This window comes from Pseudozyma flocculosa (genome assembly GCF_000417875.1).
Source record: "Pseudozyma flocculosa PF-1 unplaced genomic scaffold scaffold00019, whole genome shotgun sequence".
NCBI lineage: Eukaryota > Fungi > Basidiomycota > Ustilaginomycetes > Ustilaginales > Ustilaginaceae > Pseudozyma > Pseudozyma flocculosa.
Window position 1 is genome coordinate 572,903 of NW_006920887.1, and position 14,042 is coordinate 586,944.

Here is a 14,042-nt window from a genome sequence, read left to right on the forward strand (position 1 = left end):
TCGACGTCGACGGCGACGGCGGACAGAACGAGGTGGCCCTGAGTCATGGCATCGAAGGCAATGTACATCCGTCGCGTACGTGCGTGTGCGATTCCTACAACGGCGGTCGGCCTCGAACGCGGGGGACAAGGCAGGGAGAGAGAGGTACGGGAGGCAGGCAGGCCAGGCTAGGCCGGGACGGAGCGAGCGACCAGAAGAGTGACACGCGACACCCGCCCGCCTGGCTGCCAGGCTAGGTCAAGCAAGCAAGCAGCAGCAGATCAGAGGCCGTCCAGGGTCCTGGGGTGCTAGACCCTGCATGAAGCAGATGTCGGCTCGGATGGTCGACAGGGAAGGCAGGCAGGTAGGCTGGGCTGGCAGGCGTACGCGGGCCGCGCACGTACGCCACGGTGCACAGAGGCAGAGAGGCGCAACAGTCATCCTCGACATCATCGCTCCTCGGCCCTCGACATCGCCCGTCAACCGTCCACGCACGAGGCCTAGGGTGGCAGCAACAGCATGCAACCATGCGATGATTCATCCTCCTTGCCGCTCCATCTAGCAGCCACCCCGCTCCACATCGCCATCGCCATCGCTATCGCCGTCGTCGTCGTCGCTCCAGTCTGAGCCTTCCTGCTGCTCGTCGAGGTCAATCATCGGTGCCACGACCACCCGCCTCGCAGCTGCGCCGTCGGCCAGCACCGTCCCGCTGCGGATGCCGCCATCGCCGACCTGGTCGTCGCCTCCATCGCCGCTCATCGACGACTCCGCTGTCCTCTTTGCTCGCCCCGGACCACCGTCGACCTCCCCGCCGCCACCGCCATCGCCGCGCTCAAACACGCCCAGCGCCCTGGTCCGCTTCGTCGTCGGTCCATTCCGCTTCGCCGCGCGGGTCGCCGGTGCTCCAGGCCCCTGCCCGCCACCCCGCCGCCCATCGTCGTCGTCCCAGTCCCGCAGCCTTTGGTGCATCCGCGCCACCGCTTCGACCTCGTCCCGCGTCCGCAGCAACGACGCCAGCTCCCGCTCCGTGAACAGCAGCTCGTCGACCTGCTCGTTGCTCAGCGCATCAATGGGGTGCACCGCGCCCGCACCTTGGCCCTCGATCCCCGTCGCCGCCTCGATCCGCTCTCGCACCGATGCATAGTCGCCCCCACCGCCGCCGCTCGCCCCGCCGCTACCGCCAGTCGTAGCGGCCGCCTCGTCTTTGATCCGGGACGACGCCGAGCTGCCCGCGCTCGCCTCAGAACGCTGGGCCCTCTCTAGCCTCTCGAGGGACACCATCAGCGGCTCCAGGTGGGCCAGCGCACCTCTGACCCTCTTCGGCGCGACATCGATCGCCGCCCGAGGTGGAGACGGCTGTCCGACTTCGCTGCCATCGCCCGTCTTAGCCTCCTCGCGCGGCAGCTCGACGTCGAGGTAGACTTCGCTGTCGTCGAGCTCGCCCTGCTCCCGCCCCTCCTCGCCCTTGCACTGACGTTGCCCGGCAGCTGCACCCTGCCGCTTGGCCCTCTTGGCAATGGGTTCGACGCCGTCGGCCTCCTGGTCGGCCTGCTGCGACGCAAAGCTGATGATGTCGGCGGCATGGCAGATCAGCTCGTCGCGGCTCAGAGACCGCGTCTCGGACGCGCGTGTCGCAGGCGCACCGGCCGAGCCGCGCTTCTTCGGCGTGGCAGAGCGCCGGCGGGCCGGAGTGGTGATCGGCGGGGCAGCAGCGATCCACGGCAGCCTGCTTGACCACTCCTCGAGCAACGACAGGAGCTCCTGATACCGCGCCTTGATCGCCGTGTGCCGTTTGCCGTCCTCGAGAGACACATCGCCGGCGCCATCGGTCCTGCACCCGCCGACCGGCAGCTCGTCTTCCACCCTCGGCCCTTCGCATGCCACCGAGGCGTAGGGCACCATCATCTCGAGCGTGACGGAACGCTTGACGGCCGCCTCCATGGCGAGCACGGCGGTCGCATACGCAGCGTGGATCGGCGACACCCCAGGAGGCCGTCGGCGCCACCACAGGTTGCCAAGGTCCAGCGCGAGCTCCTTGACGTCGTCGAAGCGCGGTCGCTTCGACGTGGCGGGGCCTGCGCGAACGACGGAGGACTTGGCCGACGACGACGTGGCCGCCTCGACGCCGCCTAGCGGCCGTCGCTGCAGCTCGAACGCGCCGAGGAACTTGCGCACGGCGGGCTGGAGGGCACTGCCGCCGGTGCGGCGCATCTCGTCGTCGAAAAAGTCGAGGATGCGGACGATGGTGACATCGACGTGGCGGAAGCCCACATCGCGGAGGTTGTGCCCCGCGAGGATCTTGAGATGACGGAGCGAGCGCTGTACGCCCGGAAGCGGCTGCATCGCTGCGCCCGCCACAGTCTCGAGGTCGATGATCCGGCCCTCGCGTCGAAGCACGGCGTAGCAGCAGGCGGCGGCCATGCAGTCTGACACTGAACCCCAGCGGATCGAGCCGTCGAACTTGCCGCCAGCCAAGGCAGTGGTCCCGAGCGCCGTCGACGCATCCTCCCCGGCCTCGACTGCTTCCGCCGCCGCCGCAGCCTTGACGGCATTGCTGCGCTGCAGCGCTGCGGCCTTGGCCTGGTGAAACAGCGTGTTGGCTCGCGCGGCAAAGTTTGGATGGCCAACGCGGGTGAGGGTGCCGAGGATGAGGCGGGTGATGGCCGGTCGATGCCTCCTATCAGCGATGATGCGAGACTCTTCCGATGTCAGCTCGGTGCGCAGCAGGCCGTACCCCGCCGAGAGGTGGCGAAATGCGTTGCTGGACACGGGAGTGGCTTCGCCGGGGCGGGAGACGAGGGTGTAGCCGCTGGCCTCGCCGCCGCCGCCACTGACGTTGGCGCTGACGGGTGCGGCGGGGCGGTCGTAGTTCTCGGGCTCGTTGAACTCGCTGCCGTAGAACTGGGCCGAGTCGTCGACGTACCCGCACCGGTCGCATGCGGTCGTGAGGATCTGGGTGATGTACTGGATCGAGCCTACGGCGCCACACGAGGGGCAGGTGGGAGAGTCGTCCATGTCGGGCGAACGGGTGGGCGTGCGAGGAAGCAAGCCTCTGGCCGAGATGGCGGACAGTGCGATGAGACTGTGCTAGCGATGATGGTCGATGGGTGGTCAAGGCCGCGCTGGTGCTAGGTGATGGGCGGGTAGGATAGACGGACGAGGATCGAGGTGGGACGACGGGACATTGCCAAGGGTTGTGGAGAATGTGATGCCAGCCTGCCAATGACTTGCCAGGTGGGGTTCGAGGTGATGTGCGAGTTTCAGAGTGGCCAAGAGCAGCGGGGTGATGGTGGAAGAGGAACGAGCGCAGCACCAAAAGCCCACGCAGGTCCACGTCGAGGGGTGCCGGCGGGTCGCTTTTGCTTTTTTTTTTTCCTTTTTTTTCTTTTTTTTCGTCGCGAGACACGCCTGCACCCACCTGCGTGTCCTCCCGCCTCCTTCTCACGTCTCGAGCACCTCGATCGAGCAGACGGTAGCGTCGCTCAAAGAGACCATCGCCTGATCCCCCACCCATCGCTGATCATGAGCGATCCACATGCATGCTTCATCCCAGGCAGGACGGGCCCGCCCCGCCGCCTCATGAGCGGTACCTCTCAACGCAAGGAATGAGGCATGAGGGTGACGAGGGCCCGTTGGAATTGCGCGATCCGATCCGAGTCGACCAAGAAGTGAGGCTGTTAGAGTACATTCATTCGAGTGGGGGCAGAGTTGGGAGAGCAGGCGGGGGAAACCAGAGAAACCAGCAGATAGAGCATGCATGCCCGAGCTGCGGAGAGAGGAGAGGTCAGGCGGGCGATAGCTGCACGGCGGCCCACGGAACACCGAGGCAAGTCCCTCAGGCAGTCAGGGTCGTGTTTGTCGAGCCTCGATGTCCCGCGCGACCAGCAAACGTGGGCGCGAGCTACGCCTGCTTCGGGGCCACGACACGAAGTGAGCGGGGCTACGCCGGCCCATCCTCGTCGTCGTCATCGCCCAGCTCGGAGCCAGAGCCGACCTTGGCCAGGCTGCGCGTCACGGCGATCCAGATGCGCGCCCGCCGCACGCTGTGGTGCACATCCTCGGGCAGCTGCACCTCGCGGTCGCTGGCCGAGGCCAGGTCCTCGACGATTGACGCCAACCACGCCTCGCGGTCCGGCCGGTCGTTGGCGTAGGGGAACCGCCGCCGCATGCGCTCCTCGGCGTCGTCGCCCAGCAGCGTGGCGTACACGCGCGAGGCAATCTTGTCGCTGTCAGAGAGCGGCTCAGTAAAGGCGATGGCCACCTGACCAAAGCTCGTGTCAACAGAGGTGCGGAACATGCTCAGCTCCGAGCAGCCCGTGGCGTACACGCTGGGCGAGACGCCGCCCACGGCCCGGCGCGCGCGCCGCACCGACCAGCTCGAGAGCGCCAGGTTGATCGACGCCGCATCCAGCCCCTCGCGGCGACCGTGGCCGTCGATGCCCAGCGCATCCTGCAGCGCCAGCGTGTGGCACGCCTTGGCGTACTCGCCCGGCGTCACCGAGCTCACCGCCTTGAACGTCCGGTGGAAGTGGAACGGGCTCAGCCGCGCCATGGCCGCATATTCCTTGAGCGTGTGTCGCTTGACGTCGCCGTGGCCGCCGACGCTCGCCACCGCCGCAAACTGGGTGATGTGGCGCACGCACTCGCCCACGGCCAGCACGCACTGGTCCGACGTGCCCGCCACGTGCGGCTTGCACCGCTTGCACGGCCGGTAGCCGGCGCTGATGGCCGCCGCCGCGGCGCCCGGGTTGGCAAAGAAGCGCACCCGGTTGCGGTCCGGCCGCTTCGACGCGCACGACGGCTTGCACACAATCTTGGTCGTCAGGGCGCCGTAGAGAAAGTGCCGGTCGGCCGCGTGCGAGCGCGCCAGCATCGCCGCCCACCTGGCCTCGTCGGTGGCGTACGACGACGAAGTCCTGGATCCCGCGGATGGGGCCGGTGCCGCCGCCGCTGCGCTCCTCAGAGAGGCGTTCGAAGGCATCGCCGACGATTCAGCCATCATCATGGAGCCAAAGCCCGCTTGCTGGCCGGTGGTCGTTGATGTGCCCGCAGCAGCGCCGCTGGTCGAGGAGGGGGCTCGGTGCCCTGCGAGATCGAGGTCGTAGGCGCCAGAGAGGCCACTGGCCAGCAAGTTGAAGCTGTCGTGGCCGCTGCCGCCGCCATGGCCAACTGGGGACGGACCGCCGGCATCCACCGGCGGGTAGCGGTAGTCGACGAGGGAGCTAGTGAAGGACCCATCTGGCTGAGCGACGGTCCGACGCCTCTGGCGCTGGCTGTCGAGGTGAAGCTTGAAGGTGTGAGTGCCGGTACGTGAAGGCCCGCCCGCAGTGAGAGGCACCGAGTACGGCTCGGAGCTAAAGAGGAGCGAAGGCGCGTCGGCGTGCGTCGCAGGGCCCGCCGCAGCCAAGACAGACGCATCCAAGGTCGATCCGATCCCTTTCTGTCCTGGCGACTGGTGCGAGCTGGAGACCAACGAAGGCACGTGGAAGGTGGACGAGGTGGGGGTGGCCGAGGGTCGCGTCTGGTTCCAGGATGCGAGACCACCAGTGTGCGGCGCGCTGCTGCCGTCTGACTTGGCAGTGACTGAAGGGGTCAGATCAGGGATAGAGAGGAGCACCTGCTCGGCCATGACGTCCTCTGCCGGGTGAGAAGAGCCCCTGCCCTCCATCTCGATGCTGGCAAGGCCGTAGGGCGAGGAGCGGATAATTGGCACGCTACCTCTCCGTGCTGCAGCCTCGCCCAAGGGCCCGCCGGGACTCTGCATGGTCCTGTGGTCCATCGCCATTGTCTGCGATGTGCCTGTGAATGCGGCGATGGACGACCTCCGGTCAGACGACCAGGGCGTCTGCGCGGGCGTGCCGTACTCGCGGAGGCCGTCGTTCTGGCGACCATCGTACGAGGTGTCGACCGTCGTCGCCGGGGAAGCCGCCAGCGCGCCAAAGGAGGGACTCGGTTGAGAGACATCTCCGACTGACGCTGGGCTCACCAGGCCGATGCCGCTCAATGAAGACGGGCCGAGACCGACGCGAGTCCACGGGCTAACGGAGCCCAGCTGATCGCCCGTCGAGAAAGCATGGGAGGCGTACTGAGACGCGCCGCTGCTGGCAGCGAAGGCCGATGGGTAGGCGAGCGAGTACGGTTGCGACTGCGAGCTCTCTGTTGTGGCGCCAGAGGCGGCCTCCGATGACGGCGGGCCGAGGTGGACAAAGAGGCGCGATTGCGGCGGTGCGGGCGATGCCGTCGCCAGAGCACCGTCCGTGAGATCGAAAGCGGTCCCAGTCGTTGCCACAAGGGGCTGTGAGGGAGATGGCATCGGCGCGCCCGCTGGTCCTTGGTGCTGCGCCAAAAGTGGCCTTGGATTTGGCTGTGGCTGTGGCTGACGCGGTGGTTGCGGCTGGCGCCGGGCCGCCTGTGGCTCAGAAGGCTCCGCTTTGACGATGGCGTCGACGTTGCGGCAAGTGCAGAAGCGCAGCCCGCTGTCGTAGCACCGGCAGGGGCCCTGGAAGCCTGCCGTCTCGCTGCTCTGGAAGAGGCCGTAGTCGGACGGTGCTGTCATCGTCCCGGGCAGCGAGGTGGAAGCGAAGCCCGAGCCGGCGCCGCGATGCTGCTCGTGCGCTTGGAACTGCTGCGAGTAGTGCACCGTCGGCGCCGTCCGAGGCTCGAGATGCTGCGCCATGCTGCCCACATCGCCGTAACCGAACAGCTGCTGGCGATCCGGCGCAAAGTGCCGGTGCGGATCGCTCTTGGGGGCCATGGTCAGCATCCGCGCGTAGTCCTGCCGGCGGCGTGCGATGAGGGTGAGGCTCGGGTTGCGTTGGCGTAAGAGTCAGTCGAAACGAGCCTGCCAGCGACGGATCGATTCCGCGCAAGGAGGTCTGTCGCTGATTATGGCAAGGACCAGGAGGCCGGAGAGAAAGAGGGAGCGATGCCAGGGCCGGATCGCGTGCAGCGGCTGCAGCAGGAGTGATTGGCACAGGCGGGAGCGGCGACGCTTTGAGAGTGATGGCAAAGGGCGTGGAGGAACCGCAGAGGCGTCCGTGCAGCGGGCAGAGAAAGGCGACAGAGAGTGATGCAGGGCCCAATAGCGTGGCGGACGTGATGGCGGTCGAAGGCGTCGGCGATGGCTGGCGATTGGCAAAGCGACGGGGAAATGCTTGTGACGGGGATGGTGGTGCTGTTTGAGGGTCTGTCGCAGCACAGTCGGCTTGGACAGGGATGCCGCTCTTATGGAAAGTGGCCGATGTGGATGAAGGTGCCGGCGATAGAGGGCCGGCGATAGAGGGCCGGCGTTACAGGCGCGAGGCCGTTGCAGTCCGGTTGCCCAGTCCAGGACCGTGTTCGTTCCCCTGAGCGCCGAGGGGATGGACGCGGGCCAAGGAAGGAGGCGGTGCGCACGCCAGAAGCCCTGCAGCGGAAGAGAGGCCCTAAACGACGCCGGTGGGATCGCCTCTGCCGTTATGCTTGCGTCGGGCGTGTTCCGAGGTTTGGAAGCCCCTTCGGTCGACGTGCCTGGAGATAAGATCTCGGAGCTTTGTTTGCCTGCCAAGAGCTGGGCCGAGGGTCGTCGGGACGCTGGTGGCTGATCGGAAGACGGTGAGAGCCACCGGTCGGCTCTGTTCGGGAGCCTGAAAGGTGAGAGCGAAGAGGGGGAAGCGGGCTCGACAGAGGCAGGAGGGTAGTGCTGGGCAGAGCGGTTCGACGCTGGCCGGGGGGCCTCCAGGATATGACGGCTTCGACGTGGGCGGTGCGACGGTTTGAAAACGACAGATGCCAGGGGGCCAGGTGCCGCGCGTTGGCGTGACGACGACGACGAAGTGGGCCTGAAGCGGTCGGAGGGACGACGGTCGGGCACAGGGAGGGCGGTTCGAGGCCTGGCAAGCCGAGTCGGGTTGAGTCGGTGGTCGAGGGTCGACGGTCGATAGAGGAGCAAGGATCAGCTCTCGACGCGACAGCCGCCTCGCAGGAAACTAAGCAAGAAGCTGAGGGCGCGGCGACTTGCTCTCGACGAGCAGATGGTCGGAATTAGGGTGGTAGGTACGTGGATAGAGGGGGGAACAGAGGAGCGAGGGGAAAAGGTCGGAGTTTTAGACCTTCTCTTGCTCGATGACGGAGCGGGGCGCAAGCCTCGGCCCGCTTGCTCGACGGCGAGCTCCGATGGGGCGGCGGTCCAGCGGACGTAGAGTTCTGCGGCGAGAGGCCAGGTCCGGCAGCGTCTGCCTGAGGTGCAAGGTCCGGAGGATGGTCGTAGGACGGGAGCACGAGCTTGGAGGCCGCACAGCAAGGAGCGGCTTGACGCACCACTGCGAAGCGACTGGTTGATGGCCCTGATACCTGGATCCGTTGTCGCGATGCAGCTGATGCGGGCCCGACCGACCGGCACGGCGGAGCTGACGACCAGGATGCGTGGTGATGGAAGCGGGGAGGCCAGAGAACGCCCAGGCGCCGCGCCGTGTCCCTCGCTGCCTCTGGCGGATGAGCCTATGAAACAAACAAAGGCGACTGAGGGCGACCGGACGGCGATATCAGCGACCAGGCTGGGTCTCTGAAGAGAGGTCGGGGATTGGGAATAGGTCAGGCGAGAGGAGGGGTCGGGTGGTGGTGGCTTTCTGGATGGTGCAGGGGCTAGGGTCGTCGTGCGCGCCCAATGAGGATCGCCAAGTCGATACGAATCGAAGCCTGTGAACGAGACGAGGGCCGAGACAATGGCTGCAAATAGTGGCGGCGAGAGCGAGTGCGATGGTGGCGCTGAGCGGAAGGCAGCTGCAGCATGCAAGCACGAGCTGGCGGGCGGCAGCTGCTGGACCGGCGGTGGTGTGTACTGTAGTCGAGGCAAAACAAGCAAGCAAGTTGCTCTACTACGTCCACTCAAGGTGCGGCGACCACGGCGGGCGGCGAGGGGAAAGAGGGATCCAGATCCTACGTCGGCCGTCGCACCCTTCTGTCGACGCTACCTCAGCGCGGCGCCTGCTCGGCGCAACGAGGGCGCGGATCGATGCGGACCCTCCTGGGTGACGGAAGGCTGTGCCCTAGGGCGCCGGTCGCACTGCCAACGCCAGGTGTATCCGCGAGTCCGGGCGAGGTCGAGACCCGAGGTCGAAAGAGGGGTTGGGTCTGGGTCGGGGCTGGGCCAAGGCAGGGCAGGGCAGGGCAGGGCAGGGCAGGACAGGTGCAGGTGCAGGTGCAGGATTCGAGGGGGATGGTGGTGGAGCGAGTGGTGGAACGGGCCGGGGCCGCTTCTTGCTCTTGATTGCCTTTTGTCGGCGTCGCTCCGGCTTGTTTGGGATCTGCCTGCCCGCCTGCCTGCACGACTTCCTGTGCACACGGCTTGATCGGGTGTTGCCGTGGCCGGGGATGGCGTCGGTATCCGGGGGCCACCTGGCCTCGTTTGTTGTCCCGACAATTGCGCGCCGGCGTTCCCACCGAAGCAGCACAGGATGGGCGGGGCAGATGAGATCTCGGCGGAGGAGGCGAGTCGTGGTGCTCGACAGCGGCTCCCTTCTGAGACAGAAGACTGGTGCGAGTGGCGGTGCTGAAAACCGGCGGGGCCGAGCGAGGATGGCGGACTAAGAGGATCCACGGCAGCAGCGGCGGCGGCACCCGTCTAGGCACGCAGAAGATGCGTCGGCGGGGCCAGGGCAGGTGGGTGGCGGATCGCGATGCGTGGGTTGGCTGTGCCCGCAGCAGCCAGCTACGTGCAGCGGGTCCAGAGTAGACAGTATGCCCGCGGTAGCGTTGGCCGGCTGCAACTACTGGTTGGTAGGTAGGTAAGGGCGGGGCAGCCAGGAGGCGGGTCGGTGGTTCGGGTCGTGGAGGCTGAGAGGCAAGCAGCAGCACACGTCCGGAAAGCCTCGCCGGCCCAGATGCACCAGCCGGGCTGGCAAGCATGGTCCAGGCAGGCTACCGCCCCTTCCACCTCTCTCGCTCTCTGTCTCTCGCCTTTCTCTAGCTTCACCCTTTGGCCGTCCTCGGTCGGTTGGGCCGACGGCAGACGCCGCGAGCAAGCGTGCACGTCATCACCCGCAGCACCGCAGCCCACACCGGCGAAACCGACGAGCAGCGCACGAGGCGCCCGCCAGCAGGATGTCGAGCCGCCTTGCGGCCGCGCACCTGCTCCGGGGGTTTCCATGCTCATGTGCTGTCGTCGGCAGCCGAACGGCTCGGTCCGGTCCAGGAAACCAGCCAACGACCGAGGCGAGCGAGAAGTAGGCCAGGCCAGGGTGACAGGTCCCGCCACGAGCCAACGAAGCTGCCCGCCTAGGCGCCTGCCGGCTGCCCGACCAGCCTAAAGCGCTGCGGTCTTCTCCAGGCGAGGCAGCGGGTCGATGAGACATCGGATCGCTTCCGGATCCTCGGCCGTGCTCCTTGCAGGGCCCAGGGAGCCAGCCAGCCAGCCAGCCAGCCAGCCCACCAGCCAGCCTTGCTTGTCGTCCAGGCATGTACGGTAGGGCGAGCCGTCGAGAGCTGGGCCGTCCGAAACTTCTGGCGGCTGAGCCTGAGCTCGATACAGAGTAGCTTGTCGAGGACGCCAGCGCAGGAGCTAGTAGTAGTGCTGCAGCGACCAGGGGAGGCAGGCAGCACGCCTGGCGGGAGAAGTTCGAAGGCGCGGAGAGGCACGCCCGGCGCACGCCAGCGACGGTGAAGGCAACAGCGGCGGCAGGGGCAGAGGAGCGGTGGGAGGGCGGTGGTGAAGGGACGGGTGGATCGGCGGGCGGGCAGGCAGGCACGGAAGACGAGAGGCGAAGATAGAAAGAAAGCTGCCCCCGGAGCGGGCGGGGGGCGGCGACGACAGCCCCAGATCGCCCTCCCGTCACGCCTGGGTGCGACCAGAAGGAACGCACGCGGGGCCACCCGGGTTGGAAGCCCCAGTCGGGCGTGAATTGCTCTATCGGATCTCGGGCCCGGTTCCTCGGGCTCGGTCCTCGCTCGCTCGCTCGCTCATACAGTAGACGAGGCAGGTCGAGGCCGGGGGCCTGCATACGGAACAGCTCGATCTTCTCTCGAACCCTCGGCCCCCGACTTCGCTTCTCGGCCGTGCCCCCGGACTCGCTCGCCCGCCGCTCAGCTCCATCCAGCGTGAGAGTGGGTTGGACCCCCTCTCGCCGGCATCCACCCGAGTCATCGGGGAGCCGTCGGTACAGTAGGTGCAACGGCCCTCACCCTGCGGCCCGTCCGTCCACTCCTCGGCCTGCGCCTTCTCTCGTGTTGGCGGCCAGGAGCCCCTCTTTCTGGACTGCAACCTCGCACCCGTCCTTCGTTGTTGTGAATGCAAGAGGGGCTTTTGAGCGAGCCAAAGAGACAACGCACGGAATGCAAGAGCAGGGGCTGGGGCGCCCCGTTGTTGAGGTGCTGGCAGGGCAAGGACAACAAGAAAGAACGACGGCCATCGCGTGCACCGCCTGCGACTCGCTGGTCGAGGTGCTTTGGGCACCTGTGCATTACCATTCCATTGCAGGCCAGACCAGGCCAAGCGACGATCGCAGCGAGCGCGGTAACAATGGCCATTCTGCTGCTCAGTTCCAGAGATTGAGAAGGGCGCATCGGGGACGTCGTAGCGTGCCTGGCAGACGGGAGGACAGCATTGTCGCAGTCGCAAAAGTGGCGTCGTTCAGAGATCCGAGGCAGACAGCACGTACATACGTACGTCTTCTGTCTGGCTCTCTCATGCTGCGGGGGGGCCATCCCGGGCATGGCTCGCCGCCGGCTGGCAGACAGGCAGGCAGGCCGACTTCCTCAGTTTTGGTCCTACATATGTAACTACGAACAATGGGCCGACGTTGGAATGCGACAAGACGCCTCAAAGGAATCGAGATGACGCCGGCCAGCCCAGCCCACTGCACTTCGCTCGTCCCCAGCCCAGATTCCACCGTATCGATAGCTCGCGATCTGGAGAGAACGGCGAGGGGAGTGTCTCAGGCCGCGGCTGTGCGGGCTTACCAGGCGGAGCTTTTTGTATAACGGTGAAGGAAGTCGCCGCAATCACAGAGCTTCGCACTACTGCTGAAAAGCAGGGCGGATCCGCAAGAGAGGGGGCATGTAGGAGACATCCTGAGGACTAGCTTGGGCTCCGTTCGTATCGCGTACGCGCTTAGCTCGAGGCCCGGCACGCATAGGCTGCCCTTGTTGCAAGATGAACGGCGGCGGGCAAGATGGACCAAGGAACGTCGAGCCTGCAACACACGACCAAGTCTTCGTGTGCACAGCAGCAGTGCCGCTATGGGAGCCGCCCGCAAACTCACCCGACCCGGGGTGCAACCCCTGAGCGAGCTGGGTAGGCAACCGGTCCTGCCAGGTTGCTGCGTTTGAGCGGTGCAACAGAGGATCAAGAGGTGGCGCCAACCCCGGCATTATGGTCGGGCAAATCCGGCAGTCCGGCATCTACGCCGGAACGTCTCTCGATGCGACACTCGTCCAGCCAGATGCAGAAGACAACGCCAAGCGCCGGCGGGCCAGCAAGGACGACCTGACTCGTCCGGCGGACCACGTACTTGGTTCGATGACACCAACTCCCAGCGCCTCCTGCCAGGAACTCGAGGCACGACCTTCAGGATGTCGGTTGGGTCCTGCCTGGTTGTCGATGCTGCACGCAAGCGCTAAAGTTCAGAACAGGTGCGTGTGTGTTCCTGGATTCGGCAGGGGCAGGCAGGCGAAGAGGATGAGCGGTGGGAAAGAGAGGCAGGCAGCCTGGCAGGGAGGGGTCCGTCGCGAAGCATCTGAAAACGTGTCACGCCCGCGGCTCCCTCGGTCTGCCAAGGCCAGCAGGCCGTCGAGGTGTTGGGGAGGGGAAGGTTGCATCGATCGTTCCTCCCCCGCGGGCTCACCGGTCCGCCCGGACCATGGGTCCAACACCAGGGCTGCGCGCCCGGTCTTCAAGCAAAGGCGCAGTACGGCGAGCGCGATGTCGGCACAGCCGATCCCCCGCCAACACCACCAAGGCATCCCCTCGAAACGCTCCGTCGTCGTCGGCTCTACCCGAAAAGGCACAGAGACTATGCATGGACAGGTGGCTGTGCAGGCCAGGAACGCCCAACTAGCCGTTCGGTTCGCAGTGGCGCGCCTCGTCTTTTTGTCGTGGATTTCTCTCACCTTTTCTCCATGGCATGGCCTGCCTCTTTCGCTCGCCCTCGTCGACGTTGATCCTTGGATTGGAGCGAGCATGCTTCAATCGGCCACCGGTGACTCGATGTGATCTGGCGACCAGAGGAGGCCATACGGCAGGCGGCGGACGCCTCGGTGTCCAACGTCGGCTCAGACATCGCCGGCCCGTGCCTCTCTTCTTGGCATGTTCCGACCGGCTCATCATCATCGGCTGAATCGATGGGGAGCGGTCACGCCGGCAGCGAGGCAAGTACGGCAGAACCGAATCCTTGGAACCACGGTCTCGACCCTTGTGCTGCCGGTCAATCGATGGGATCGGAAGGACGTAGCCGAAAAGTCCAGGTGGACGCCGTGCGTGTAGGGCCCCCTCAACCGAGTTCTATGCCCCGACAAGCAGCGTCGTAGGGGTCTGCCCGTCAACCTGTCCCAGCGTGGCTGGCTTGGCTTTCCCACCGATTCGACCTCGCCTCGCCACATCTCGCCTGCCTGCCTCAACTTGCTTGTCTGCCTCGCGACTCTCGACTCGATTCTGCACTGCGTGCGAATGTACCCACGCCGCAAGAGGGTACGTACCAACATGCTGTATGTGGGGCTGCGCCTCGCTGCGACGCCGTTGGTCACGCCAGCGTGTTTCGTGTCGCAGCAGAGCCGTCCGGGCCTGGATGAGCATGGGCGACTCTGCTGGCATGTGCACCTACTCCGCTGGAACGAAGGAAGCACCGGCGACTTTTGCGGAGCCGGCCCCACCGGTGCAAAAGACAAGACTGCCTTCCATCGCTGACCCGTCCGACAAGGTACATACCAGCGAGCGACAGGTGCGATAGGCTCACACAGAGGCTGAGATCCTCTCCGCATGTGCCGCCAGTCAAACCGAGGGGTGTCCGTAGACAATCGTCGACGCGCAGCTGTGACTCGTCGCCGCGCAGACAAAGCCGCCTGGCATCTCAATGCCATTCGATCCCTTCCGG

General features: G+C 66.2%; 3 protein-coding genes across 3 annotated transcripts; all 3 read right to left on the reverse strand.

Annotated features, from left to right (window-relative positions):
- Window positions 1-537: 537 nt before the first annotated feature.
- Window positions 538-2,994, reverse strand: PFL1_05439 (uncharacterized protein; the record flags this gene model as incomplete). The annotated part of the gene is made up of 1 exon (XM_007882969.1): window positions 538-2,994. The coding sequence occupies one exon, from the start codon at window positions 2,992-2,994 to the stop codon at window positions 538-540; it is 2,457 nt and encodes an 818-aa protein (XP_007881160.1).
- A 925-nt stretch (window positions 2,995-3,919) lies between these two features.
- Window positions 3,920-6,742, reverse strand: PFL1_05440 (uncharacterized protein; the record flags this gene model as incomplete). Its single annotated transcript, XM_007882970.1, has 1 exon — window positions 3,920-6,742. The coding sequence occupies one exon, from the start codon at window positions 6,740-6,742 to the stop codon at window positions 3,920-3,922; it is 2,823 nt and encodes a 940-aa protein (XP_007881161.1).
- Window positions 6,743-8,931: 2,189 nt separating this feature from the next.
- Window positions 8,932-9,864, reverse strand: PFL1_05441 (uncharacterized protein; the record flags this gene model as incomplete). The annotated part of the gene is made up of 1 exon (XM_007882971.1): window positions 8,932-9,864. One exon carries the CDS (start codon window positions 9,862-9,864, stop codon window positions 8,932-8,934), a length of 933 nt encoding a protein of 310 aa, XP_007881162.1.
- Between the last annotated feature and the right edge of the window lie 4,178 nt (window positions 9,865-14,042).